Source organism: Passer domesticus, chromosome 14 (assembly GCF_036417665.1).
Source record: "Passer domesticus isolate bPasDom1 chromosome 14, bPasDom1.hap1, whole genome shotgun sequence".
NCBI lineage: Eukaryota > Metazoa > Chordata > Aves > Passeriformes > Passeridae > Passer > Passer domesticus.
This window is the reverse complement of record NC_087487.1, coordinates 774,334-800,122: the sequence shown is the minus strand read 5'-3', so window position 1 is coordinate 800,122 and position 25,789 is coordinate 774,334. Positions and strand designations below refer to the sequence as shown.

Sequence of the window (25,789 nt, the reverse complement as noted above, 5' to 3'; positions counted from 1 at the left end):
CACCTCCTTGTTTTCTTTTCTAATAATAATAATAATACTATTTTAGAGAACAGTCTCCATCTCTGTATCTTGCAGTCTCCAGGAAAGAGTCATATTTTTCAAGCAAACAAACTCCTCATGGTTAAGTGTGGTCCAGCCATTACTGTAAGAGCACAGGCACTGGTGGAGGCCCAGGGCCCTGGTGCCACCTCAGGCACTGCACCCAGGAGAGGTCAGGGCCAAGTGCCACCCCAGGCTCTGCCAGCACTGCGAGGTCCAGCAGCTCCCACTCAGTGCTGTGCCCCTGCTGTAACAGGACAGATGTTTGTGCAACTAAACCAGACTGGGAAATAGTCCAGATCAACAAGAACTCAGTAAGAATTTTTACATGCCAGCCAGATCATAATGCAGCAAACTCAATTTCAGCCACCTCACAAGGCACATAGCCTCTGCTGGTCTGCAAGAAACAGCACTATTACCATCACACTTTGTTCTTACTAAAAATTCCAATTTTCAATATGTGTTGGGGATATCAATAAGGCACCAAGAGACAAAACCTCCTCAACAGCTCACACGAGGAAAGATGTTGAGTAAAAAGAATGCAATTCTTTCTATAAAACTTCTTTAATTATCAAAGTTCACAGAGAGCTCCTTCAAGCCCACATCAATCCCAGTTCTGAGGTTACTGTCATCAACTCACATGAGCAACTCATTGGAAATGAGCACAATTTACTGTGCATTGAGACCTCAACACACTATTTTCTATTACACACATTTCTATTTGAAGCCCACCACCGTGGCTTTCCAGGACATTTTAGGATATTTTGGGATATTTCATACCTTGTAGGGAATACAGAACCATCTTTTAAATCCTGAAGTACTGGTTACAGCCTTTCACACATCACACAACCAGACTGTGGCGTCAGAAAGGTTGTCTTCCAGACACAAAAGATTCCTCCTACTCCTTTTTTCAATATTCTTTTTCCAATTACAGTTTTGACATAAAAGGAGAAACTAAAACCCTCACTACTCTTTCAATAATTTTTTGTTAGCTTGATTTTGGTTTGCTGCATAAAGCGATACTAAGCCTGGTCAATTTCTATTGCATGCTATGTTTGATAATAATTGCATGAGTGCCTTTTTTTAAATCAGCAAGTATATCTAACCCTAGCTAAAAAGTACATATTATCAAGATAAATCTGTGTATGCTTTTATACAGTCCTGACATCTATATGCTGTGAGACAAAGGTCTCAATCTCTCTACAGAATGCCTAATGAGGTACAAAAAAATAAATATCCGTGGTTGGAACTGAATTCCTCCTTCATTATGTGGTTAGTTCTGTGTACAAATAAATAACCTTTTAAAAAAGATTACCAGCTGTCTAGGCATTAGTTAGGAGTGAGTTCAATATGAAAATCCTATGCCTTTGAAGAACTGTCCCAGGTTCCAATACACTCACTCTCTGTATACACCCAACTTGTCAAAAGCTTCACAGGTAATATCTTTTCATCCATTCTGGTTTTAAGGGAAAATAAAGTATTCTTCCACCAATTGCAGTTATCTGTAGGCAGCAGCCTTTTCAAGTCTTTCATAGCAGCTTCTGATTTAGCAGCAGGGTATTTTTCAGCATAAGCAGAAGATGCTTCTTTCCAACAGAAAAGCAGGAGTTTACTGAGTCAGCCACATCACCTGAACTGAACTGCTGAAGTATGAAGGATATCACTGCACATCACAGCCTGGTATCCGTTTAGGGCAAACCTGCTACCACATGGAATTGGCACAAAATGCCCATTCTACCTGCAAGGGTCACTTGAGGATACAGAATTTCAACAGGAATTTTGCATATGGGTGGAGAGATATTAATATCCAGTTTCTCTTTGAAGAGATAACATAAAATACAAAATGTTTTTTAGCAATCCAAACCAGTCCTTTTCCTTGAAATAACAAGGAAAATCCTCTAGCGTAGAATAATTCTAACACACCCTTTGCAATACTATGACCTAAGTCTGATAAGGTACCAAACTAAAGCCAGAGATTGTACTGAAAGACACTTACCTGAAGTCATGATCAATAAACACACTCCTCTAAGGCCACAGGCTTGATACTATTTCAAAACACATGAGGAACAAGACAAGGTTTATTGAACTTGATCAAATGGAATAGTGCTGTTAACTAAAATGGAAACCTGAGGAAAACAGAAATAAAACTCCAAATGGAGACACGATTGTTGGCATAACAAAATGGGAATGTGAAGGTACACAGCCTGAACAAGTTCAATAATTGGACAGTTCACAGGAATAAGCAGCAATATTTCTGACAGGGATGACTCCACCCTGAATTGCCTCTTTTAAAATAATCTGATTAACCATGTAAGCTCTAATACAGGTCGCTACCAGAAATAGTGAAGGACAGACTTGGACAAAGTTCAGCTGCCACCCTAAAAACAGAAGAGCTATCAAGTAAAATCTATCTTGCTTTAATTTCTAGCCTTATTCAGTGTCACAGGTACAGTGTCCCTGAGATGCTATAGCCAATATTGAACTTTGATAGTTCTACAAACTTATACTACAGAGACAATCAGCAAATTATCTCACTGAGAAATGCCAGTGGCAGACTTCTCAAACTCTAAATTTTAGTCTAGAAAACTTGTGGAGACCTACACAGTTCCTAAGCATATATGCTCCCTCACATCTCCATAGCAATATTTCCTCTTCCCTCTAGGCTGTAGAGAAAAAAAGATTTGTTGGGAATTTCAGAGCCAACTTAGTTATCAGATCTCTTTTTACCGACTGAAAGCTTCCTTCCCCTACCTGATACTTCCCCATCCCATAACCTCAGCATCTCTACACACTGCTAGACAGCTGTCATTTTATGTAAACTATTAAGATATGCTAATAGAACCACAAAGAAAAGAAGTGGTGATTGAGCTCTGTGCTTACTCTTCCCCCTTAACAGGATTCTTGAACATCCAGACACAACCCACTGGATGCTTTTGCTGAGTAAAGGAAATACCCTAGCTGGATCAGTATTATAGGGGTTAAACTAGCTAGAAGAAGCAAACAGTTAAAACTGCATATTTGCTCTGCAAATCCAAAACACTATGACAGCAGCTTTGATGTGGAGACCCCCCCAAAAAAACCATGTTTACCAACAACTTTATAACCTTACCAGTCTTTGCATGCTACTAGTGCTTTTTGAAGTCCTAGTTCCCTCAGTACCTGCAGAGCCACTGAAGCAGAGTAAAAAAAGACTTAGGCTCTTCTAGTTTACAGTACCCTCAAAAACCCCCAAAAATATCTGGAGGCAATCAGGAGTTAGGGCCAAGGGACTCCATTCAGTGGGAAGGGGGAGAAAAAAAAAATCACTTTTATGACACTTAAGAGTTCTAAAATGTGTGTGAAAGAACTGGGATGTAAGTCCAGAGATGAGCTTCTTCTCGGCTCTATCACTTGCTGCCCATTTGTTTCAAAGGAGCTATGTCTATATCTCAGGTTGCCCCATCCCATTTATTTTTAACATGGGAAAAGTAGCCACCTGCCTTGAAGAACAAGAAATTAGTCAACATCAGAAAGCACCAAGCTGCTCACAGACAATTGTAAACAGAACTTTCAAGAAGCTCAGACACAGCCATTCATCAAAGCAGAAGTCTCAGCTCTGTGGTTTCAAAGAGCACTTTTCCTGCTCTTTTTGCAAGTTCATATGCCACAAGTCTAATGGAACGTGAAAGAGCTCCTGACCTTTGGGACAAGTGACTGTAACAGCAGATTGCAGGCACTGTTTCCTCATTAACACAAATATGACAACAGTGACCTAAGCGGTTTGTTGCCTGCTCACCTCCACCAAAGGCCTACAGCTAAGGTGGTGTATTTCTTCACAGGAAGAATTACTATCAGAACTCGGTACAATGAAAGCAGTTCCAGAAGTAGATAAACACCAAGCACAAACCCTGAGCACAACAACTTCAGGTCTTACTTCTGGCTTACCTGTTAGCTGTGACTTGACAAAGAAGAAATAACTCCTCAAATTCAACTGGCAACTAAGGGTGCACAATGATCAGACCTTCCATTTTATTGTTTAGAGCGAGACTTATGAAATAGATCATGCTGTGTGGAAACAAAAAGCCAAATTTCTCTGCAATGGAACACTCTCTACTGAATAAAAAATATTTATAGGAAGTCACAGAATTCATTATCTGATGGGTCATGTCTGGAAACAGGAACACCAACACTTCTTGTTTATCTTACCATTAAACCCCTGAATCTTACGTCTTACAAGTACCCAGTAAAACAAAGATCTGTCCCATAACCACAGAAACCACTTTGAAAAGTTGCTAACTGTAAAAACTGAAAGATCTACTTAACAATTTGCCTTTAATGTAATAAATCTACTTTAAGTCAAGTGAGAATCTGGTCATGATAATTGTTAGACTTGCCTGGTTTGCACACACATTTTAATCTTTCAGTACTAAAATATTCACATTTACATGAATGTTTTGACCACCATGGTGTTTGAAACTTTCATACAAAGACAAAAAAGAGTAGTAGAATGTGTCTTCTTTGAACACAAACGTGCTGTTTTCACCCAAAGTGTTTCAATATGTCACTGTTCAGTTGAATCTTGATAAAGCATTTAAATTCACTTAGAACTGCGACCAACCCAACAAAATGAACCTCCAGCACTTTCCTGTACATGAGTCACAGATGCCAATATATTCACATCCTTCAGCAAGTTTAGACCTTAAACTTCTAAAGAACCAGAGGATTGTTTACCACGTCACACAGCACCGAACGTTTTACTCAACTTCTCCTCCACATATGAAAAAAATGAAGCCAAACCAATTTAAGGAGAAAAAAAAACCCACAGAAAGGAGAACCTTCAGAGCCCTCGGCAGGCAGCAGACCCTCAACTCGGACACGGCTGCTGGTAGCCCTGACAAGTTCAAACGCACCGTTATGATAAAACGGCCCCTCGGCGGCAGAGCGGGGGCTCGGCGTTACCCCGCCGCGACGGCGACACTGACATGTTCCCCGTGGCCGCCTCGGGCTGCCCCGCGGGAGGCCGGGCCCGCCCCAGGCCGCGGCCGTGTGGCGCACTCGGTAAAGCGCCCGCCCGCCGCCTGCTCCGGGCTCCGCGCACGCCACAGCCGGCGACCCGCGAGCCGCCGCAAGGCCGAGCCGGGCGGCGGGTCCCTCTGCTCCCCTCCCCGACACCGCCCCAGGGCTCTGTGCCCGCTGCCCCGGGCCCGGCCGCCCTTTGTTCCGGCTCGCAGCTCTCGGCCCCGAAGCGGCGGTCCCGGCCCGCGTCCTTCCCCCGTGCCCGGGTCCCCCGGAGGAGCCCCCGCCGCGCAGGAGGAGAGGCCGGGGCCGCCCGCCCCCTGTAACTTTTGTTATGGTGGCAGCGGGGAGGGCGGCCGGAGCCCCTGAGGAGCGGCCCCCCCCGTGCTGAGTCACCCCGGCGGGGCTGTGCCCCCTCCCCGCGCCCCGCGGACAATGGCGAGGGCGGGCCGTGCCCGGCCCTCCCCGCCCCGCGCGGCCCCCGCACCGTGATGTTGCAGTGGATGGTGAGCGGCGGCGGCGGCTGCGGGCTGGAGCCCGGTGGCGGTGGCAGGAGCACAAACTGGCAGTGGAGCTCGTCCAGCTTCCAGGAGACGATGCGGAAGCGCTCGTGGTCCTTGTCGAAAATGGACTCGAGGAACTTCAGCTCGGCCTTGAGCCCTGACACCGACATCCTGGCCTCATCTCCGGGCCCGGGCCTGCGCTGCCGCCGCCTCCCTCCGACTCAGCCGGCCCGACCCTGGCCCCGGCCGCGCCTGCGGGGCAGAAGATGGCGGGGCCGGGGCAGCCCCAGCCGGCGGGGCACGGCGGAGCTCCCTTTGTACCGGCCTCCGGCGCCCGCTCGCTCGCTTAAAAGGGCAACAGCGCAGCCCGCTCCCCTTCCCTTCCCTTCCTCCCCGGCGGGCCGGGCCAGCCGCGCTAACCGCCCCGCCCTCGCCCTGCCCTCCTCCCTGTAGCCCGGCCCCGCGCCCGGGACACGCGCACCGGGGCCGGCCCGCGCCCCGCTCCTCCCCCGGGGCCGCCGCCCGCCCCGCCCCGGGCCCGGCTGGGCTGACCCGCAGCACCTGCTGGCGCTGCCCGCCCGCCCCAGCCCTGCCCGGGCACTGCTGCTGCAGCCCTGCTCGCAGCCCTCCGCTCCCGCTGCCGAACCGCAGCACCCGCTCACCCCTGCTGCTCCTGCTCTCCCACCGCTCAGCCCTGCGGAAGAGCACTCGGTATTGCTTCCTCACCGCACTTCTGTTTTGCTGAGAAAAAACTGCAGCATTGGGTTTGCACTTGTCATCTCAGCGTCCCGTCAGTCCTTCAGTATTCCTCGGGGGTCAGTCGACTTAAGCCAGGAATTGCTGTCCTGACGTTTCTGGTGGATCCATACACACAAAATCTGCTGTCAGTGACTGCAGGCTGGGAACCAGCAATACAGAGGCCAAGAAAAATTGCTACTACTACATTTAAGGTCCCCTATAATTGTTTGTCCAACATTTTATCCCCAGGAAAAGCATAACGATGCATGAAAGCATCAGTGGTGAAGTGGACATTCGCTACATTCGGTGATCAAGAGGTACTGCCCCTTCCTGACACTGGAAATACCATTCTCTGCACCTTTATCTGTCCCGTCCCCTCTTGGTTTTGCATGTAGATAGTTGTCAGTTCTTTGGGTAAATGGAACGGCTCTCACATGATGACAAGTGTGATACAGGCAATGTCGTTGCACCAACCAGGTATTAATTAATGCAGTACACACATAAACCTGAAACAGGGAATTGCCTTTTCTAAAACTGATATTTTTTTATAAATCTTTAATTCCAGACAAACTGGAAGCACTTCACTAACCACAAGGTGAATCTTGTCAAGTGGTGAGAACTCTAATCTTGATCCAGAAAAACAGTTACGCACATGCCCAGCTCCAAGCATATGGAAGTCTTACTGATTTGTGGGCTTGAGATTCCTCTCCTTCCACCAAAGAGAGCTGCAAAGAACACACTTTGCTAAAAAAGGACTCAGGAAGGATTGACACTAGTTAAATACTCTCATTGAAAGATACCAGAAAGCCCACAGGATTTTTTAGCTGTCATTTGAAAGACTGGTTATATAGTGTGTGCAACTCAGCTCTTCTAGACAGGCTGAACTATTGCTTAGACCGTACAGCTGGTGAAGTGAAGCCAGAGTGGATATAACTGTTGTGTGTCAATACATCAACAGGCAGGGCAAAGAACTTTGAGAGATAAGGGATGGTTTAAGTATAGGGGCAAACTAGATATAAATAAGCAGCAGAAAATTACTATACCTATTAGAAAGGGACGACCTGGAAGAGCCTCCCTATGGGAACCCCAGAGACAAAACCAAACAAAGCAGACTTTGTCAGGCATTGCATGGTGTGATGCATGAAACAGCAGAGAAATGAAATGGTGACTCAGCCCAATTTCCCTCGTAGGATAGGATTTTGGCTTGGAATGCCTCACTGCAGCAGTTAGGTGAGTAGGCTTAGCAAGCTCAAACTGCGCCTTCTCTCATACCTTACTAGACCTGCCTCTATCACCATCTCTGCTCTTCCATCATCCTTGTCTTCTCATCTACCTTTCCTCTCCTCTGCCTCTCCTCCGACTGTGACACCACACCTTGTTTTGGCAGCTGCACAGCTGAGATGTGTGGATGTGCTGGCTGGGAGGCCACCTTGCCACACTGTCTTCTGAGCACCTGGCAGGCCAAACAAATTAATTGGCCAAGTGTGTTCTGCAAACCTGGTCTAGAACTTTCCCCAGCTCATTCATCTGTCTTTTTGTTGCAGGCTTCAAGAAGCAACATGCAGCTGCACAGCCACCACTCTGAATCCTCCTGCCTTTCTCAGTATTTAGTAGGCATTGTGCAAGCTGTGAATGAGTTTCTATGATGAGACCTTGAGAACACATTGGGGCTGTCTCCTGTTCTGGAATGCAGAGGCTGCTTCAGAGGTGTGAAGAGCTGTTAGACCTGTGTGACTCATTCCTGTTTCTTTCTTCAGGACTTGCCATGGGACATTGACATGAATCTCATGTTGGTCATAAGATGATTCAGGAAAGCCCAGAGTTTCCCAAAGGCCAAAATGATTGTGCACAGGGCGGGACCTGACATCCCAGGTTAATAAATGTCATGAATGTTGGTACAGCCCCCAGGAGCATTTGATCAGATTCCAGTAGTTACAGTTGCTCTTAAGTTCCTTGATCTATTATATAGCCTGTAAGCACCATTGTTTTCTAACTTGCATGCACATCTTCAACATCACAATTACCTCTCTCTATCATACAGCCAAAGTTCAGCCAGGGGCTGAACTTTGGCCAAAACCCTCTTTTGAAGATAATATACCTTCATAATCTTAGTTTTTTTTCTTTTTCCTCCTTTTTATTTAAATATAGGAAATGTTGTAAGAATCTTCAATTGAAACTCTCAATTTTTTTTTTGAAAAAAAAATTATTTTTTTTTGGAAAAAAAACCCAGCAGATTCCTCATTGCATTCTTGGGTAGAACAAGGAGACCAACAGTTTAGACCAAAGTTGTCTTTTCCCTCATCATTTACTGCCAGCCTTTTTTCCAACACATGAGATGGGCATGTCCCTGGCAAGACAGAAGGCCAGCAGCAAGGGGCAAAGGGAACTGAAGGAAAGACAAGCTCAGAAGGAGCCATTAAGAAGGAAATTAAGTAAAATATGGGATGAATGGGCTTTGATGAAAACAATAGTTGTCTGGGGCTTAAAGAAAGGATATTCCAGAGCACAGATGAATTTCAGTTTGTGTTAGTCCTCTTCTTCTTGTGAATGCCTTTTCCAGGTCTGCTGTTTTTCCAGCTTTACCCCTGAATGTAGCTCCTGTACATTCAGTTGAGTGTGCCTAGCAGAGGATTGATTTGTTTCTCTGAGAGTAGTTTGTAGTTTTGTTGTTTGATCTCACTTCTCTCATTTACAGCCTAGCACTTAGGAAGGGGTCTTTCTGTTTAATTCTGGTGTCACTTTCCACAAAGAAATGTCAGGTACCAAAAAGGAACTGCCATTTCAGAAATACGGAAGGCCCAGATCTTTTGTATCCCTGAACCTCGGCAGACAGAGAAAGTAAAGGATAAAGTTAATGAGATGGGAGGAAGTGCAAATTGATTTTACTAATGGATGATGCAGTTTGACAATAGTTGATTCCCAGGTAGACTCTGGAACTTTTTCACAGATAGCAGCAGAACTTGAGACTAGAAAAGACAAATAATACCTGACACCCATAAAGAGAAGGACAAGAGAGGGACCCTATCTGAAACCTTGGACAAAGGCAGAAAGAGTCAAGAGGATCCCGCTTTACCAATAAACAAGTCAAGCTGTCCTGCTTGCCAAAGCCAGGCTTTCACATCATTCTGAGCTCCCAGCACCAATGTCATTCTTCAATAATGAAGTCACCTGCAAAGCATTGTGAAAAAGACATACATCAGTGCATGAAAGCTGATTAAATGGCTAGTTTCAAGAAGCATAGTGTGCAGTGGGTGAGGGATTCATGATTGTACCCAGGATGGTCAGCGTAGTTTTCAACTCCAGTTCTTCTGAGTCCATCCCTGTGGTGGTCAGCAATGAAGTAATTTAGGTCCCTTCTTTGGAGTGCTTTGGCTCATCCCCCGAGGAATGTTTGTAATCCTGTACAGAAAACAGCAATAATCTGTTGGTGGAGATCACTACTGTTTGTGGATTTCTATGTAGTCCTGGCTGTATTTACATCCATGACTGAACAGTGAATATTTCTGAACTGTCAAAAGCTGGATGGTGTCTGCAAAGCAAGGTCAATGATATGCTACTTTTCTATATGAAAGTTGTGGGAGTTTATTAGAAGAAAGGTGCCCCAGGAAAGCCAAGCCATGCTAATCACAGTCTTGCAATGCTGCAGATCGGGATTAAAATCCTCTTTGTATACACATCAGAAATCAAACTCCTTCTGCATACAGTGAGAGGACACTCCTAGATCTCTCCTTAATGGCTCACACAGCTTCCTGAAAACAGATTAAAAACACATCTCTGAAAGCAACAAGGAGCCATGCAGCCATATCTGAGGCATTCCATTTGATAAAATAAATGAACAAGCTACAGCAAAAAAGGAAAATGTGATATCATTTTTCCAAACCAGCTGGATGAAGGAAGAAGTAGTTGAACGAAACTATTCAGAGCAGAGCAACACACCTTCCCTTGACTCCCTAGGACCTGCACCCTTTCCTGGGGATCCACAGGCTCAAAAGCCTTGCAGGGCTCAGCATGCTTATCTTCCTTTGCCATCACAGAGGCCTAAAAGGGATGCTCAGGAGCAGAGGTCAGATGCCAGGCTCAGTCCTGCTAAATACATTTCTGCCTGGAGTGGGAGGCAAGGGAATAGGCAGACCCCCAGCTCAAGTGCTCCCAGGACAGTAATCATAGCCACAGCTGAATACTCAGCCCCTCCATCCCCCTTTGATTTCTTATTTTGATAGGCAGTTAACTTTGTCTACATTTAAAATATCAGCACAGGGCATCTGAGTTGGCAGACACTGAGGTGAACAGGGCAGGTCAGAGTTATTGTTCCAGAGTCTGCAACCACTTAGCATGGAAAAGACAGATCAAATGCATCTCAGCAACCCTACCATCCACAGTTTCTCATTTACTTTCATCACTTTTCGTAGGCAAGTTTAGATTTTGGGGAACAGAGTTATGCCTGGGACAGTACTGTCCCTGTTCAAACCCTCCACAGACTGAAGTGCTGCCTTACCAGTGTCCCACCAAACCAGGTGGGACAGGATGCAGCCTCATTTGATATGTGGGGAAGGACAGACTCGGGAGCTAACCCAGTGGTTTTCAACCATTTGCTGATTTGGAAATCACAAGTGTCCACAGGCCACAAGTCAAGATCTACCAAGCCCCAGTATTTTTACATAATCTGTGTCTGCTAAATTTTAAATATCATGTGCACAAAATTGAGTTTGGTAGATATAACACTGTAAAAAAAAATCAATAACAACAACAACAAAACCACAAAACAAAACAAATAAACAAAAACTCCACAACCCCGCCCCCCCCCCCCCCCAAAATAGTGAAGTACATCTGGAAAACAAACCCATCTACCTTTACTGGTGAAAAAAGAACAGAAAATATAATTTTATTTTCATTATAAAGCTGACTTAAAGTCATCTTTCCTCAGAATGACTGAGAAAAAGTCAAAGAAAACATCAGTCTGAGAATCAAATGTGATACCAAACCTCAGAAAAAGAATGATCATAGCAATTACTTTCTGTAAATCTGACTCTTTTCCTGCTAGAAACAAATTCTAAGCACAAAAAGCTGCTGAAACAGGTGAAGGATAACAGAGTCAAGCAGTTATATGTGCCCTGGAGTTTATAAGGAAGGGAACTTCATATGGATTTACAACACCAGTGAGTAAAAGGAAAGTAACAGAACCAACATACTTGGCATTAAAGCAACATTTGGAAGACTGAATCACAGAATTCTGAATATAACTAATTCACATCTCTTTTGAAATAATAGCGCCCACATAATTTGAGAACTGGCTTAAGAATTGTAAATAAGGAATAAAAATAGCAAATAATTGAACAGGAAAGATATTGAATGTGTTTAAAACGGATCATGGTAGTGCTATGTTAGAGTTCAGATCAAGACTTTCAGTGTGATTTAGAAGAGACTGTAATTGATGAAATTATCAGATGCCAGAGAGAGACATTTTGAATAGCAACGAGGACAAGAAAATAATTCCAACAGGTACAGAAAAATAAATTTTAAAAATCATGTCCTTGATCTATAAAGCAACAAACCTAGCGATTCCTGCTCTCCTATAGGTTGCATTTTGATATCACCATCACACTGGATCTCACTTGGGCCCATTCTATAACACGCACCCCCCCCACCTTCCCAGTTCCTTCCCATGCCTCCACACTTCCTACTTTCCATAGGATTCTCCATATTTCCACCCACACTTACAACCTGTTTTGGCTCGGGGAGGCAGAGCAGATGCTGTCGCTGGTTTCAGAATCTACCCTGCTTGGTACATTCTATTGTGCTCTTTACCTAGAACACTGCACCTGTGATCTTGGCAGAAAGTTATCAAAAACCAGAGCAGAGTGTGGGACTTGGAGGACAGATTTCTGATGTGAGACTAATAGCATTAAACACCAGAGCTAGATTCTCTGATGCAGCCAATGTCCATTAGGATACTCCTTTACACACCCCAATCCTAGCCCTGGCTTGCACTCACTTTAGCTCCAGGCACAACTGAGCAACCTCAGAACAACATCTGTGTGACACCTGCAAGAATGTAGTATGGCAATGTACTCACCAAGGTGATTTTTTTTTTTTTTTCTAGACAAGAGTCTTAACTTGTCCCCTATCTGCTGAGATAAATCTGGAAGATTGATCTGGCTTGAAGAACCAGTCTCATATAAACAGTTTTAGCTAGGGAATAGTCAAATAGGAATACACTGTCTTCCCACAGAGACAGGGGGAGAGGAACAGGGTTGGAGGGAAGGAACTAAAGGACTTTTATGGTCCCCTCCCTTCATTAGTAGATGGTAACCAAAAGTACAGCGAGTTGTAGCACAGGCCTGCCTTTATGTTCTGGCTCCCCAAATCTGCAGGCTGAGAGCACTACGTAAGGGATTATTCAGTTCTGATGCAGAGAAGAAGCAAGAAAATTTAAATGAAGCTGGGAAGAGGAAAATATTACCTGAATGTTGGCCCAAAGATTGCTGCCTCTCTGACATAAGAGACCCTGGAAGCATTGCTTCCTCGAGGAAGCAATGCCAGAGGGCAAAAGAGCTGCCAAGAGTGGCCAACGAAGCGGGCCGAGGGTGGCCCGAGGTGAGCACGGCGGGGAAGGCCAAGGGAAAAGGCTGCGGTGTTACGGCGGCGAGGCGGGCTGCAGGAGGCGGGGTGCGGGCAGCGCTGGGCGGAGGCACGGCCCCTGCCGCGGGTGCCGCGTGTCCCGGGTGTGTCCAGGAGCTGCCCCGCTCCGGTGTCCCGGCTGTGTCCCGGGTGTGCGCAGGAGCTGCCCCGCTCCGGTGTCCCGGCTGTGTCCCGGGTGTGCGCAGGAGCTGCCCCGCTCCGGTGTCCCGGCTGTGTCCCGGGTGTGCGCAGGAGCTGCCCCGCTCCGGTGTCCCGGCTGTGTCCCGGGTGTGCCCAGGAGCTGCCCCGCTCCGGTGTCCCGGCTGTGTCCCGGGTGTGCCCAGGAGCTGCCCCGCTCCGGTGTCCCGGCTGTGTCCCGGGTGTGTCCAGGAGCTGCCCCGCTCCGGTGTCCCGGGTGTGCCCCGGGTGTGTCCAGGAGCTGCCCCGCTCCGGTGTCCCGGGTGTGTCCCGGGTGTGTCCAGGAGCTGCCCCGCTCCGGTGTCCCGGGTGTGCCCCGGGTGTGCCCAGGAGCTGCCCCATGCCGGGGTCCCCCATGTCCCAGTGTCTTTCTGTCGTGATGTCCCGGTGTCCCCGTGTCCCTCTCGCCCGATGTCCCGCTGTCCCCATGTCCCGTTGTCCCCGTGTCCCTCCGTCCCCCGTCCCGCTGTCCCCATGTCCCGTTGTCCCCGTGTCCCTCCGTCCCCCGTCCCGCTGTCCCCATGTCCCGTTGTCCCCGTGTCCCTCCGTCCCCCGTCCCGCTGTCCCCATGTCCCGTTGTCCCCGTGTCCCTCCGTCCCCCGTCCCGCTGTCCCCCAGCGGCCCCGCTGCGCTCGCACGGCGCCCCCTGGCGGGCCGTTCCCCTGGCTGCCCTCACGGCCCGGACAGAGCCGGGACAGGGCCCGGACACGGTCGGGACACAGCCCGGACAGAGCCGGGACAGGGCCCGGACACGGTCGGGACACGGCCCGGACAGAGCCGGGACACGGCCCGGACACGGCCGCCTCGTTCGGGGCTCGGCGGGAGAAACGGGCCCCTGCGGGCCAGCGGCCACGACCGATAGAGGAGGGCACTGGCGCTCTTCTGTGCTCCGAAAGTGATTTCACGCGTTCAGGACCGTCAGTCGCTTTTTGTCCATCACCTCCGATGGGCTTCAGCGAGCACTCGGGAGCACTATGAATTCTTAGACTCAGAGGAGCTGGGTAAAAACTACACTTAAGCCCTGTAAGTATAAACTAGAAAAGTAGCTTACTGTTCCCTTTCCCTATCTTGTTTCCAGCTTAAATTAATTACATTTATACAGTATTATTAAAACTAGTCTGGAGAAATTTCTCTTTGTGTGTCTGCTGGTGAATATGGTTTACCATAAATTCTTACTCATTTTTTGGTGTGAATCATGCTATTTCATAAAATGCTTTTATGGATGAGATTCTTTTTGTCCAGGTACTCTGAAATCAGCAAAATCAACAGCACGCTCATCACTTTATCTTTGTAGTTGTACAAATGCTGATACATTCTGCTCCAGGCAAGGAGATTACTCAGGAACATTTTTAAACCCTTTTCTCCATTCACAAAATTTAAACCTTTTACAAGAAGGGCTTTTAGAAATACACAGTCATTTACCAGCTGGTGGAGCTCAATAAGTAGCAGGAAGATTTGTCCACAAACATCTCCTGAATTGGAAGAGAGTTGTGACTCAGCCACCTTTATTAACCTTCTGCTTTAATTTCCACAAAAGCTGATGCCTTTGGGATATTGCTACTTTTTTACTTCTGCTTGCAGGAAGCATTACAAATGCGCTGAATTTACTGTGGAGTTGCCACCACCTCGACCTACTGAAGTTCTACAGAACAGGTTTCCTTGGCACAAATGTAAATGTATAACTTTATATAGAACAGTTGTAACAGATGTGGGTAGGCCCAGTTATCAACTGCTGAAATTGGTCAAAGCATTACCCCATGTCTATCATGAGATCAAATATGAACTATAAAACACCTAATTCTGATAAAGAACCCACTGAGCTCCAGTGGAAATCTGCCCATTGAGCCCAGCAAGCCTGGAATGAGGCCCTGTGTGCAGGGGAACATTTAGTCCCTGAAAAGGTACCCCAGACGTTTCACTTGTAGTATGATCTGGGGGGAAATACTGTAGTTAATGTAAACGAGTGAAATACCATGTGTCATCTTGCAAATGCATTGCAACAGAATTGAACATTCAACATGGACGACTGCTCAAAGACCCAGCTAAAAGATGTTTTAAAACTCCCACAACTACAAACTTTTCTTGTTTTCTTGGAGACATAAGGGATACTTTCATACTTTCCTCAGCACTTTGAATGCTAAAACGTACCTTAAAATTAAAACAGAAAGTGTTCAACATTTAAATCAGAAACTAAGTTTTCAAAGAAAAATACAAAATGCTTAATGAACAGCTACAATAAATAGGTTATTTAATTTGGGAGCATGAATATTTCTGTTAGAAATTATGATTTAACTTCTATATGTTCTAGACTAATTGAAAAAAATTGTCCTTATACAATCAGTAGAATTAAGACTTGTCCACTGTCCTAAGTACTGGAAGAAATTGTGAAAAGCATTATACTAATGCTTTTTCAGGCTGCAGAAGCAGAGACAGTGGTGTGATCTAATCAAGCATTCAGTTGCCAACACATCTTTTTAAAAAGTTCTGTTTGGACTCTCTTTAGACCATTCCTGTGCTAGTAATTTTTCTGATTGTGAAACATGCATACTGTTTGGGCTTAACTAAAGAAACCAGGAGGTTTTACTGTGCCAGATCACTCTCACACAGGAAAAAATTGAAATGTGGGCTTTGTTCTAGGCATACAAGCAGTGCCATAGAAATAGTTGGAATTTAAGCACATACTTTATATTAAAAGCAAGTGCTCAACTGTTTTGCAGGATCAAGAGTTGCAAGTCTTAGTGATGCCATGGTTTCTATGACAACTAAGTGTGATATTACATGAAGGATTATTATTTAAAGGAACACACATCTGGCCTTTTCCACTGATGTGGTCCTAGTTTATCCTGCACGTACCTTGTGTACAAATCTGCTCATCTTTGTGGTGTCACTGAGCCCACAACCAGGAAGGGCAGGCCTCAGCAGACCAGGCAGAAAGCTGGTGAAGGGCACTCTATTCCTGCAGATTTCAAGAAGAAAAAAAAAATTAAGACTTGGGGCTGCACTATCCTTTCAGGCACAGCTGCAGCCCAGTGGCTTGCTGATAGCTGAGGGTACTGCAGCAGCAATGCAAGAAATGAAGTGCCTGGTAGAAAGCAGCAGGTGCTGTGCACCCACACTCCCTCCCTTCACAGCTTTGACGTGGTTGCCTGCACCCCAGCCTGTCCTGGGGCTGGCTCCACATTCTGTTGAAGGCTCAAGCTGTGGAATTGTTAACCCAAGCCTGGTACAAGCAGGTCACAGCCCCCCAGTCTCCCTCCTCCACCCCAGCAGTGATCTCTGCTGGTTCACTGCTCCTCTCATCCCTGAGCCCTGCAGAAACTGCACTTCCACCCTGCTTTCTGACTAACTTATTCTCCATTCGTCTCAGTAGGGAACATGTTTGATCTCTTGGAGATACACTCCAGCTATCTCCATGGTCCTCAGTGATCTCTGCAAACAACCAGCGAGGTATTTTCATCCCTTGGGAGCAGGTGTCAAAAGTAATTCCACACAACTTTATGCTAAAAGCTAGCCCAGACTAGCTAGTTTGGAACAGTAGTTCCTAGTAGGAAATACGTGAGAAAAAGTAAACTCTCTCCCTGTCCTTGGTGTAAGAACAGCAGTCTGCTCTTTAACTGAGAGTGCCTAAACCCATCCCTGCATGCCCCCAGCAGCCAGAAGGCTGCAGCACGTTCTCAGCTGCTCATGTGCTGTTGCCCAATTCCTCTGGGCAGTTCAGCCATTTTGGGCAGGAATATCTTCTCCTCTGTCTCACTGTCTCATTTTCACAGAGCAGTCTGGCTCTGGGCTGCTGTGCATTCAGGACACACTGATTCACCTGCTGCTGTTACAAGCAAATGACTGCCAGTGTTTCAAATTTGTTCAATGGCCCTTTTAAGTACATGGCTGGCTTTGTAGCAAACAGCTCCCTTTAGATTAGGATAAATGCTTTACCAGGGAGACTAGTGCCACTGCACTTGTGAAGTCATGATATTCCCTACAAATAAAATCAGTGACTATAAATAGCCAGAACATCTTCCATCCTATGAGATTATGAGCTTCTTCCTTGCAAAACAGATGAGCTCATTGAGAGATAATTTTGTGATAGCCAGATAGCTTCAACATAAGATTGAGCCCATCATCATTAGTCCAATTAAAGCTCCTTTTTATACCAGTAAAATAATTGATGTGCTGATAAACTGCTTCAGTTCATTGTTACTGCAATATCCACAGCTGCTCTGAACACGTCCATGTAATCAATATGGCCCACTAAAAGGTTTCTAAATGAGTTAACTCTTCCAGGAATCAGCTGGATTTCTGAGGACTATTGCGTTTTTTGTTCTGTGTTTCTTTTATTTACAGAGCTATTAAGTCCAATCACAAGCTGATCGCACACACTCGAGCAGAGCATAATATGAATGTTGCATGCTATTATTGTAATAGAAGTTGAGCAAGAGAACCTGGCCTTGAGGCTACTTTTCCCATATTAAAAAAATAGCTAACCCAACCTGCATCATTCTGACAGAACTAGGTTAGGGAGTGACTGTGTGTGCAGTCACATTGGCAGAGCAGGATGTACCGTGAGGGACAGCAGAGCAGGAGCCAAACACAGGGAGCTCTCACTCCAATTCAGCAGCAGCCGGAACAGCCCCTCCCAGCACAGCCTTAGCAATGTGGCCAGAAGGGCCCATTTCACCTCCATGCCAAGCTGCAGCCAGCACTGAAGACAAGCTGGGGCTCCAGTCTCCTTGTTCCTTGTCGGTGCCATCGCCCCCAGTCCCTGTGCTGCAGCTGTGCAGCTTCCAGGGCAGCAGCTCGGGGCAGCTGAAAACGGAATTCTTGTGTAAAGGTGTGGCTGTAGGTACAGCCATTAGGTTTCTGGGGTAATTAGAAGCATTCTCAGGAGCCACAGAAAATCTCTCTAAATGCCTTACTTTACTGCAGGTCCAGAAGAAACAAATCTCCCATGTCAGCCTCTCCCTGCCCTACTTCAGGGACTGTGGGGAAGACAACCCTGCACACATTTATTAAGGGGCATGGAGCTTTTGTTGTTGGCTGCAATTAAAAACCCCAACTGAAATGCCAAACTTTTAGAAGTTTTGTTAACCTGCTATGAGGAAATGTTTGAACTTCAGATTTACTCATCCACCAATCTCTCTTTTGAATCACATACTTCATGCACTTGCCACACTTGGGAGATAAAGGGTTTTTAGCAGCTGCAGATACCTATGCAGAAGCAATTACTTCTTCCTGATGCCTGTGGCATTCCATGAGAACTTCACAGTGTGAAATGCAACTGTACAGTCTCCTCTCAAGGTTCACTGCCAGCAGCCTCCTACCAAGCACTAACGCTGGTGCTGCACATGCACTAGAGGAGCTACAAAGAGGTAAGTTTTCATACTTAGAAGTCATCACATGCCACTGTGGGGGCTAGGCAGTAATCTAAACAGAGATTTCCAGCTCTTTGTTGCTATGTGCTGCTGATATTGCCACTAGAAATGCAAAAAGGCAACTGTGCATTTCCCCTGCTGGAACACAAACCTTTAATGAGTTTATTTTAAATTGTGTCTCAAAGACCAGGCAGAGATAGGTAGTAAGCTGCACAGCTTTAAACAACTTGTTAAAATCCTTCCAGGAAACAAAATAGCCTACATTTTTTGAGGGGTTTCCATCTGTCTGAATTTCTAATTTGATTTTTGCAGCTCACACAGCTCAGATGGGATATAGCTGAGAATACGTAACCTGAAGCTTGGTTCCTGGAGTTTTCTTCATACCAGGATGGTACCTACCTAAGAAAATTCTTAAGCTGCTGAGCTGCAGCTCAGGCCCCAGATCTCCTCTCTGCCTTCTTCAGATAAGGAGGGTCATCCAGCCCCAGATCCCAGTGTCCCCAGACAAGTTGCCCCCAAATGTGCCAGGCACAGCTGCAGGGGAGCAGCTGTAACAGGAGTGCAGCACTGAGCTCTCCAGACTGCCTCTGCCTCTGGAGAGCTTACCCCTCTTAGCCCTCCACCATTCCTGCTGGTTCTGGTACCACATTTTGTCAGTTGATTTGGTTTAAAATCCCTTTGGAGGTTGTTTACAAAGGCTTTGGCTCATGAGAAGCACAAGGCCTACTTTGAAAGGGTGGTGTGCCCAGAGGCAGTGAATTCTACATTGCTTCAGTTGTAGGACTCCACCTTAGAGTTCCCATCCAGGGAAAGGAGCCAAAGATAGCTGCCTCTTCCAAAGAAAGATCTTCTGGAGTCTATATCACCCCCTGATGTTTTGAAATTTCCAGTGGACCACGTCAGTCATAGTGAAGTGAGAAGCAGCATTTACACTCAACCTTCACCAAAAAGTACAGCATCATCTGTGTTGAGGATACCATCTTGTTTCAGAAATCCCACATCTGTTAGAATCCATTAGGCTCCTATTATGACATATAGTGACAAAAAAGAATTGCTTTTTCCCTGGTGTTTCACTCAGTTTGCTCTCTGTGCCTGGCAGCATTTTGCAGAGTTTCACTGTTGCCCCAAGGCTGTCAGTCAGTTTTCCCTGTTGTTTGTGTGGGCTTTTCACGCACAACACAGAAGATGAAAACACTGAAAAAAACCCAGGAAAATGTGATTATAATCCGCTTAAAACAGCCAGCAGGGGGATGTGCAGGACCAAGAACTGCTCTGACTTTTTTCAAAAAGTGAATGCATTTCAAATTTCCTATGCCTAGTTACCTGTAGAGAATATAATCTCTTTCTATAACAAAAGAGCACAAGTCATCAGCCTATCACTGTCTATGGCAATTTCAAAATCAGCTGAAGAAACACAATTGAATCGCTGTTGATTAAATGATGTATGGCTATGTAGGTTAAATGAGCATAAGAAGTCAGCGATCAACTTCTGCCTAACATTTTTAGCAACAAGCTGGATAACGTGTTGCTCTTTTTAGGATGGGAAAAAGATATGTAGTTATTAAGGCAGGAAAGCTAGAAATTTTGGATTTTTCCCCCCAGTAAACAATAATTAGCTCTATTGTTTACAGATCTTTAATTTTACTTCTGTTCGTTGAACCATTTATGGGCTTCAGTCCCCAAAGATAAGATCTGCAACCCTCCAAGGAGGGGCACTACTTTAAAGAGCTTTTCCGTCCCAGCAGCTGAAGCTGCTGCTCTGCGCACAGATCTGATCCAAGAGCTTCACCTGAGAGCTGAGGCACAGGAAGCTCCATGGCCCTCAGCGTGAGCAATTTCGGAGCAATTCCCTTGTTGCACTCCTCGGTGCCAATATTTGTCACTTTTAACAGAAGAACTGCTTTAAGAAAAACCATCCAGGATGTGTAGAGCTCCTATCTACACGGGGATGGGGCTCATAGTATTTTTTGTGATTTTCGTGTCTGTGAGCAGGCTTGGTGGTTAATACAAGCAGCTTTCTTCACACACCTACTCAGCCAAGTGCCATCCCCATCAGGTCTGTGTCATTCTCCACAAGCCAGGGAAAGCAGCAGGAACAAGAGGGAAAGGGCAGGGTCATGCCTCCACCAGAGAAGGACATTTTGCACGTTGACAAATGCACACTTTCTCTGTGCAGCAGGACGTGCAGCCAATGCCGAAGAGCTGACCAGAAGATGGAGACAGAGGAACACTTTTGGAAGCACATTGGGACCCTGACCTTTGGAGCTGCCCTTGGAAGCAAGGGAGGGGCCAGACCCATCTCACGGGACACAGGGATGGAGAGCTATGGTTAATGAAAGGGACATTTCTGCTCACCAAATCCTGTTTGCTCTGGAAATCTGAATTTTTCTAAAAATCTGTAAAATTTGAATTAAAAAAAAAAATTACATCTACAAATCCTTTGAAGCAGAAGGGGAGAAAATAATTCTTAATATTCTTAAGACATCATGGCTCTTTCTCAGAAGGCCGTACAGACACTACACTCTTTGGCAGGTATCTCCACACAAGAAGCCAGTGACACTCAGGTAAACCTGGAGCATTCTTATGATATCGCAGCAGCTACTATGGGTCAGTATTCATGCAGAGGAGATAAGAACATTCAAAGGACTTTTAAAGATATTCCTTATATGTTCCGTGGTTATTTTTTTCTCCTAGTGATCTGATGTGCAAGTTCAGAAAATGCTCCTTGAATTAAACTGAACTATGATATTAAGCAAAGTGTTCTATTTCTAGACAATTATTCCTATTAATTTAAGTCACACTAATTTTACTATTCAGCATCTTGGGAAAACCACATGGTATTTCCAGTATGGGATTAAATGTTTCTGGTAATTTTAGTGTTCCTGAGAATCTACAACATACTTTGTATTCTGAAAAAGCACCTAGAAATCTATTTTTCTGAGGTTCATAAAGCCTTCACCTGTTTGCCAGTATTTACTTTGTCTCAGACTGAAGTCAACCAGAGAATTAATTCTGTATGATAGCCGGACAGAGTTATGATGGAGTTTTACCGTCTGAGTGCAGCACAAGATGGTTTGATGAACAATTTTCAGTGCAGATTCATTGACAGTGGTTACAATTTAGTATAAAAAGGAAAGTATGATCACATTAATGTTCCAAAGCTAGTCTATTCCATTTTATTATACTACTGCATTTTGACAGGGGACAAACTCAGTTTGGAGAAGCAGTGTTGCTGAATATTTATCCATGACTTCTTTCCCTTTTAATTTCCATTTATTTAACTTTTCCCAACCCATTTTCAACTAGGGACACTAGAAACTATTCAAATCTGTCCTGACCAATCTTATGTTCATATCTTGTATATGCTAATATCTTAAATCTCAAAAAAAGAAGGACTTTATAGGAATAATCCACATTATCTGTTAAACTGGAATCTTCAACATCACCTACTTCAGTTACTCACCCAGCATCCAGTGGCTTTGTGTTCCATCTGGGCCCTTTGTACATCCACTGAGATCCAGATGGCCTCAGTGTCAGTACCAAACCCTTTTCCTCTCACTCAGTTATGCACATGAACTCTGGTGGCCATACAGGTGAGAAGGTCCCCAGCTCCCTGCAGGAACAAGTCCAACAGCCTTGGAAGCTCCCTGCTTTGCACTGGATCACTCCTGAGCCATCTGACCTTCGATGGTGCTTCCCGAGGACAGATCCTGCAAAGTCCTACTCTAAGTAACTTTGCCAGGGTGGCTTTGGGTGACTTGGAAAACAGAGAGAGCCATTCATCTTCAGAGTCTCTATGAGAAGTGAGGCAGTGTTACAGACTGTGTTTTCTTCTGCACATCCGATGTTCGCTTTGGTACCTGCGACCCATCTGTCACACTCAGAATGGAGCCAACTGCTTGGCAGTCTGCTACAATGTTCTTCACTTCTGTTTGCTATTAACCTTTTGCATTACTAGTTTAGTTGCTGATTGACTATGGTTTCTTTTGCAGAACATGGTAAGAAATATTTGGAAAACACCCTATCAGTGATATAACTACATACCATTTCAAGTGGGTTTTGTCAGTGCTACCTTACATAAACAGTATGCAAATATCCCCGGCTTCCTCCACAGGGAAACTCTTGTAAGACACATCTATTTGTAGAAACAGGGCTCCTAAATGACAGAGGTGGGCAGGGGAGACTCATGCTAAAGACTTACCAGTTGCACATCAGCAAACTGTTAAAAAAAACCTCTCTGAACACACAACATAGGTAACTATTGGCAGAGAAAAAACACATGATCAGCTGTGTTCTGCAGGGAGGGAATAATGTCTCCAAGAGGAATATTGGGGCACACAAGACAGAGAATACTTTGGATGTAATTAGCATAAGAGATCTGATAATCAGGATCCCTTGGCAAGAACGAACAGAGCTTTGAGGATTAAATCAGGACTGGCTGACAGGAATAAAAGATTGAATCAACTTCTGCAAGCAAGAGATGTGGCAAAACGTATAAGTTTGTTTATGTGATGATTAACTCAATCATTGTAGTAAAAAATTACCAGCCTTTCTAGAATAGCATATAAGCATATGTAGTCCATAGTAAATTCAGCTTCTGATCACCACTCAGTCTCCCCATCTCTCTCACCATTACTGATAGAGGAAAGACTGAAAATAGCTTTCAGGTAGGTTCTCTGGGGAACTCCAAAACTCCAAACACTCAAAACTCCATCCATACCAGCAGGCACCTAAGCACCTTTAAAACATGCTCAGAATCTTTCAGGAGTTCACCTCAATCAACCCGTGGTTCCTCTTGGCTGGTTCTTGGAGTGACCGTGTTTTTCACACACACACCCCTTGCCATGGTTCTGATGTTGCTGCTCTGGGGTTAACACCGCACTTCACAGCCACCGTCCTCTCCTGGCACTCTCCCCACCTGACCTTGGAAGTATTTTAAAGCAAGAGTGGGAGACAGTCCTGCACTGCCTCAGCCGTGGTGGGTTTATTGTCTGCAGAGCAAAGGCAGCAGGGGCAGGGTTCCATGGAGTGCAGGCTTGCCTAGGCAGGGGGATCTCCTCAGGGAGACAGCTGCCTGTGGTCCCCCAGCTTCTGCCCTTGGACAGCTCCTCTCCTCTAAGTCATACAGAGAAACAGTTGGCTGGCAGGCAGATATGAATATGTGCCCAGGGGAGCAAACACTGACGCGTGCTGAATAGCACCTGCTTATAAGAAGTTCAGAAAACAGAAGTACAAATGTACCCTCCAGCAGAGAAAACATAATGACAACTAAGACAAAATACTGATGCTGCAGAGAAAATTCCCATAGTATAGCTGATAATTTATTCATCTTATTTGAGTATGAAAGGCTTCAATTTCCTAATAAATAGAAGGTGATGTCAACTCCACCTATTCCCTGTACGGCACCTCTTGGCCACAAGAGTGCATCCTTGCAGCTTGTACCAGGCACACCCCTCTTGCTGCAGCATCAAGGTACCTTAAATCTTGAGTTGCCTTGTGCCAGCAGCCCTGAGCACAGCCTCTGATAAGCAGCTGTTTGCAAGTGCTTAGTTTGATAGAAGATCTGGTTTATAGTGGTAATGTTTATGGGATGTAATATATATATATATGTAATAGTATATGGGATGGTAAGAAAATGTCTTATAACTGGATTTAAGATAGGTTTCGTATATTGACACACTAACAAAACACTGCTAGAAAATCAGTATCCAAAGCAGTATTGAAATATCCAAAGCAATATCTCTGGCCAACTTTCTTAGGATTTCCTTGCCATATTACCCTTTCCCTAACATGCTAACAACAAAAGAATAACTACCCTAGTAGTTTAACTCACAATTCCTTACCAGGTACTGGCCATGTCTTTGTCAGCATTGCAAAAAAGTGGTTTTGTAAATTAGACTTCTCAGCTGATGATCTCCAGGCATGCCTCTAGGAATAGGAAGCAAGGTGAATAGAAATATCACAGTATCTGAAGTGTACTCTTGATATTACACAGTCTCACACACCCAAGACTATGAGGCTTGTATGTAAACCAGGCAAAGGGAAAACTGATGAAAACAGAAGTCTTCTCAAGTTTTCCCCTTCTAAAAGAAGCTGTTCCATCTTTTTGTGGATTTTGACTTTCCCACCTGAGCTTGTTCACTCCTGTGCTTGCCCTGCACAGTTGGGTACAGAGTTGGAAACTGTTATAAGTAAAAATGAAAATATGGCCAATTATAATAAAAAATATAAAAACAATTTATTTTACGACCGTAATACAGTCCCGACAGCCAACAATCAGACAGCAGAACACTCCGGGAGGTGAGCTGGGTGAACGTGGGAAATGGTCTCTGGCACCAAGTCCCCCTCGTCCACCCTGGCTGCTCCAAGGCAGCGGTTCCTATATGATTTATTTTGCCCGCGGCAGAGTCCCTTTGTTTCTTTCTGAGTTCTTCATATTCAAGTTGGTTTCATTCCTCGTTTGAGCTGCACAAAGCCTTCGTCTGGGAATGGAATAATGCACTTCCCCAATTCCCAGAATGGTATTCAGATGGAAGGTGTTGATGGCCCTGATCATCTCAGACAGGTATCTTGTCCGGGCCATCATCTCTTGGGTGTCACTGGGCACACGGTTTCGTGAATGCCCATCTCCTGTCACTGGGCACACTCGTGAATGCCCATCTCCTGTCATGGGGCACACTCATGAATGCCCATCTCCTGTCACGGGGCACACGCTTTCATGAATGCCCATCTCCTGTCATGGGGCACACTCATGAATGCCCATCTCCTGTCACGGGGCACACGCTTTCGTGAATGCCCATCTCCTGTCACGGGCACACGCTTTCATGAATGCCCATCTCCTGTGCAGCCGAGCTTCCTTTTCAGGTAAATGTTGTGGTGTCTCTCTGCCCATCTGCCACGGTTTCACCATCCTGAGGATAAAAATTCCTCCCTCTCCTTTCCCCTGTGTACCGTAGGTTCGTTTTTATATATATTGTAAAAATCATAGTCTTCTCTCTTAAAAGCTACAAGTCTGTTTTATCATGGTTGTATGTCCATTCAGTTACCAGCAAGAAAGGATGCCACTTTGTTTTCTGTCTGTTTATAATAAATTAGAGATGCTTTTATACATATTCCTTTTATATAATTCTATCTGCATGAATTACTAACTCTATCTCTAACAGAAACCTAAAGAGAATGTTGAGTTGAGTATTTCCTACTTCGGTCAAAGAACATTCTTGCTGAAATCCTATGAATTAGTAGGAGCAGCACAGCTGATCCCCAGACAGGCTACTTCATTTCACAGATATCCTTCTGGAACTTCACTGCTGTCTTCCCAGAAACCACTCC

At 45.4% G+C, this 25,789-nt stretch overlaps 1 protein-coding gene and 2 long non-coding RNA genes across 4 annotated transcripts in view; 1 reads left to right on the top strand and 2 right to left on the bottom strand.

The window, feature by feature from the left end:
* UBE2Q2 (ubiquitin conjugating enzyme E2 Q2) overlaps positions 1 to 5,942 on the bottom strand; it is a 45,565-nt gene extending 39,623 nt beyond the window's left edge. The window contains exon 1 of one of the 2 annotated variants that reach the window (XM_064389727.1): positions 5,522 to 5,942. In XM_064389727.1, coding sequence (XP_064245797.1) covers positions 5,522 to 5,707 — 186 coding nt within the window. In that variant the 5' untranslated portion in view covers positions 5,708 to 5,942. The remainder of the gene's footprint in view (positions 1 to 5,521) is intronic. The other variant, XM_064389726.1, reaches the window with a different exon arrangement.
* A 222-nt stretch (positions 5,943 to 6,164) lies between these two features.
* Positions 6,165 to 8,490, top strand: LOC135281113 (uncharacterized). The gene is made up of 2 exons (XR_010347873.1): positions 6,165 to 7,505; positions 7,820 to 8,490. It is a non-coding gene; the product is annotated as an uncharacterized LOC135281113 (long non-coding RNA).
* Positions 8,491 to 9,227: 737 nt separating this feature from the next.
* LOC135281115 (uncharacterized) lies at positions 9,228 to 12,880 on the bottom strand. The gene is made up of 3 exons (XR_010347875.1): positions 12,736 to 12,880; positions 9,548 to 9,674; positions 9,228 to 9,443 (listed from the first exon to the last, which is right to left on the bottom strand). It is a non-coding gene; the product is annotated as an uncharacterized LOC135281115 (long non-coding RNA).
* Positions 12,881 to 25,789: the final 12,909 nt, after the last annotated feature.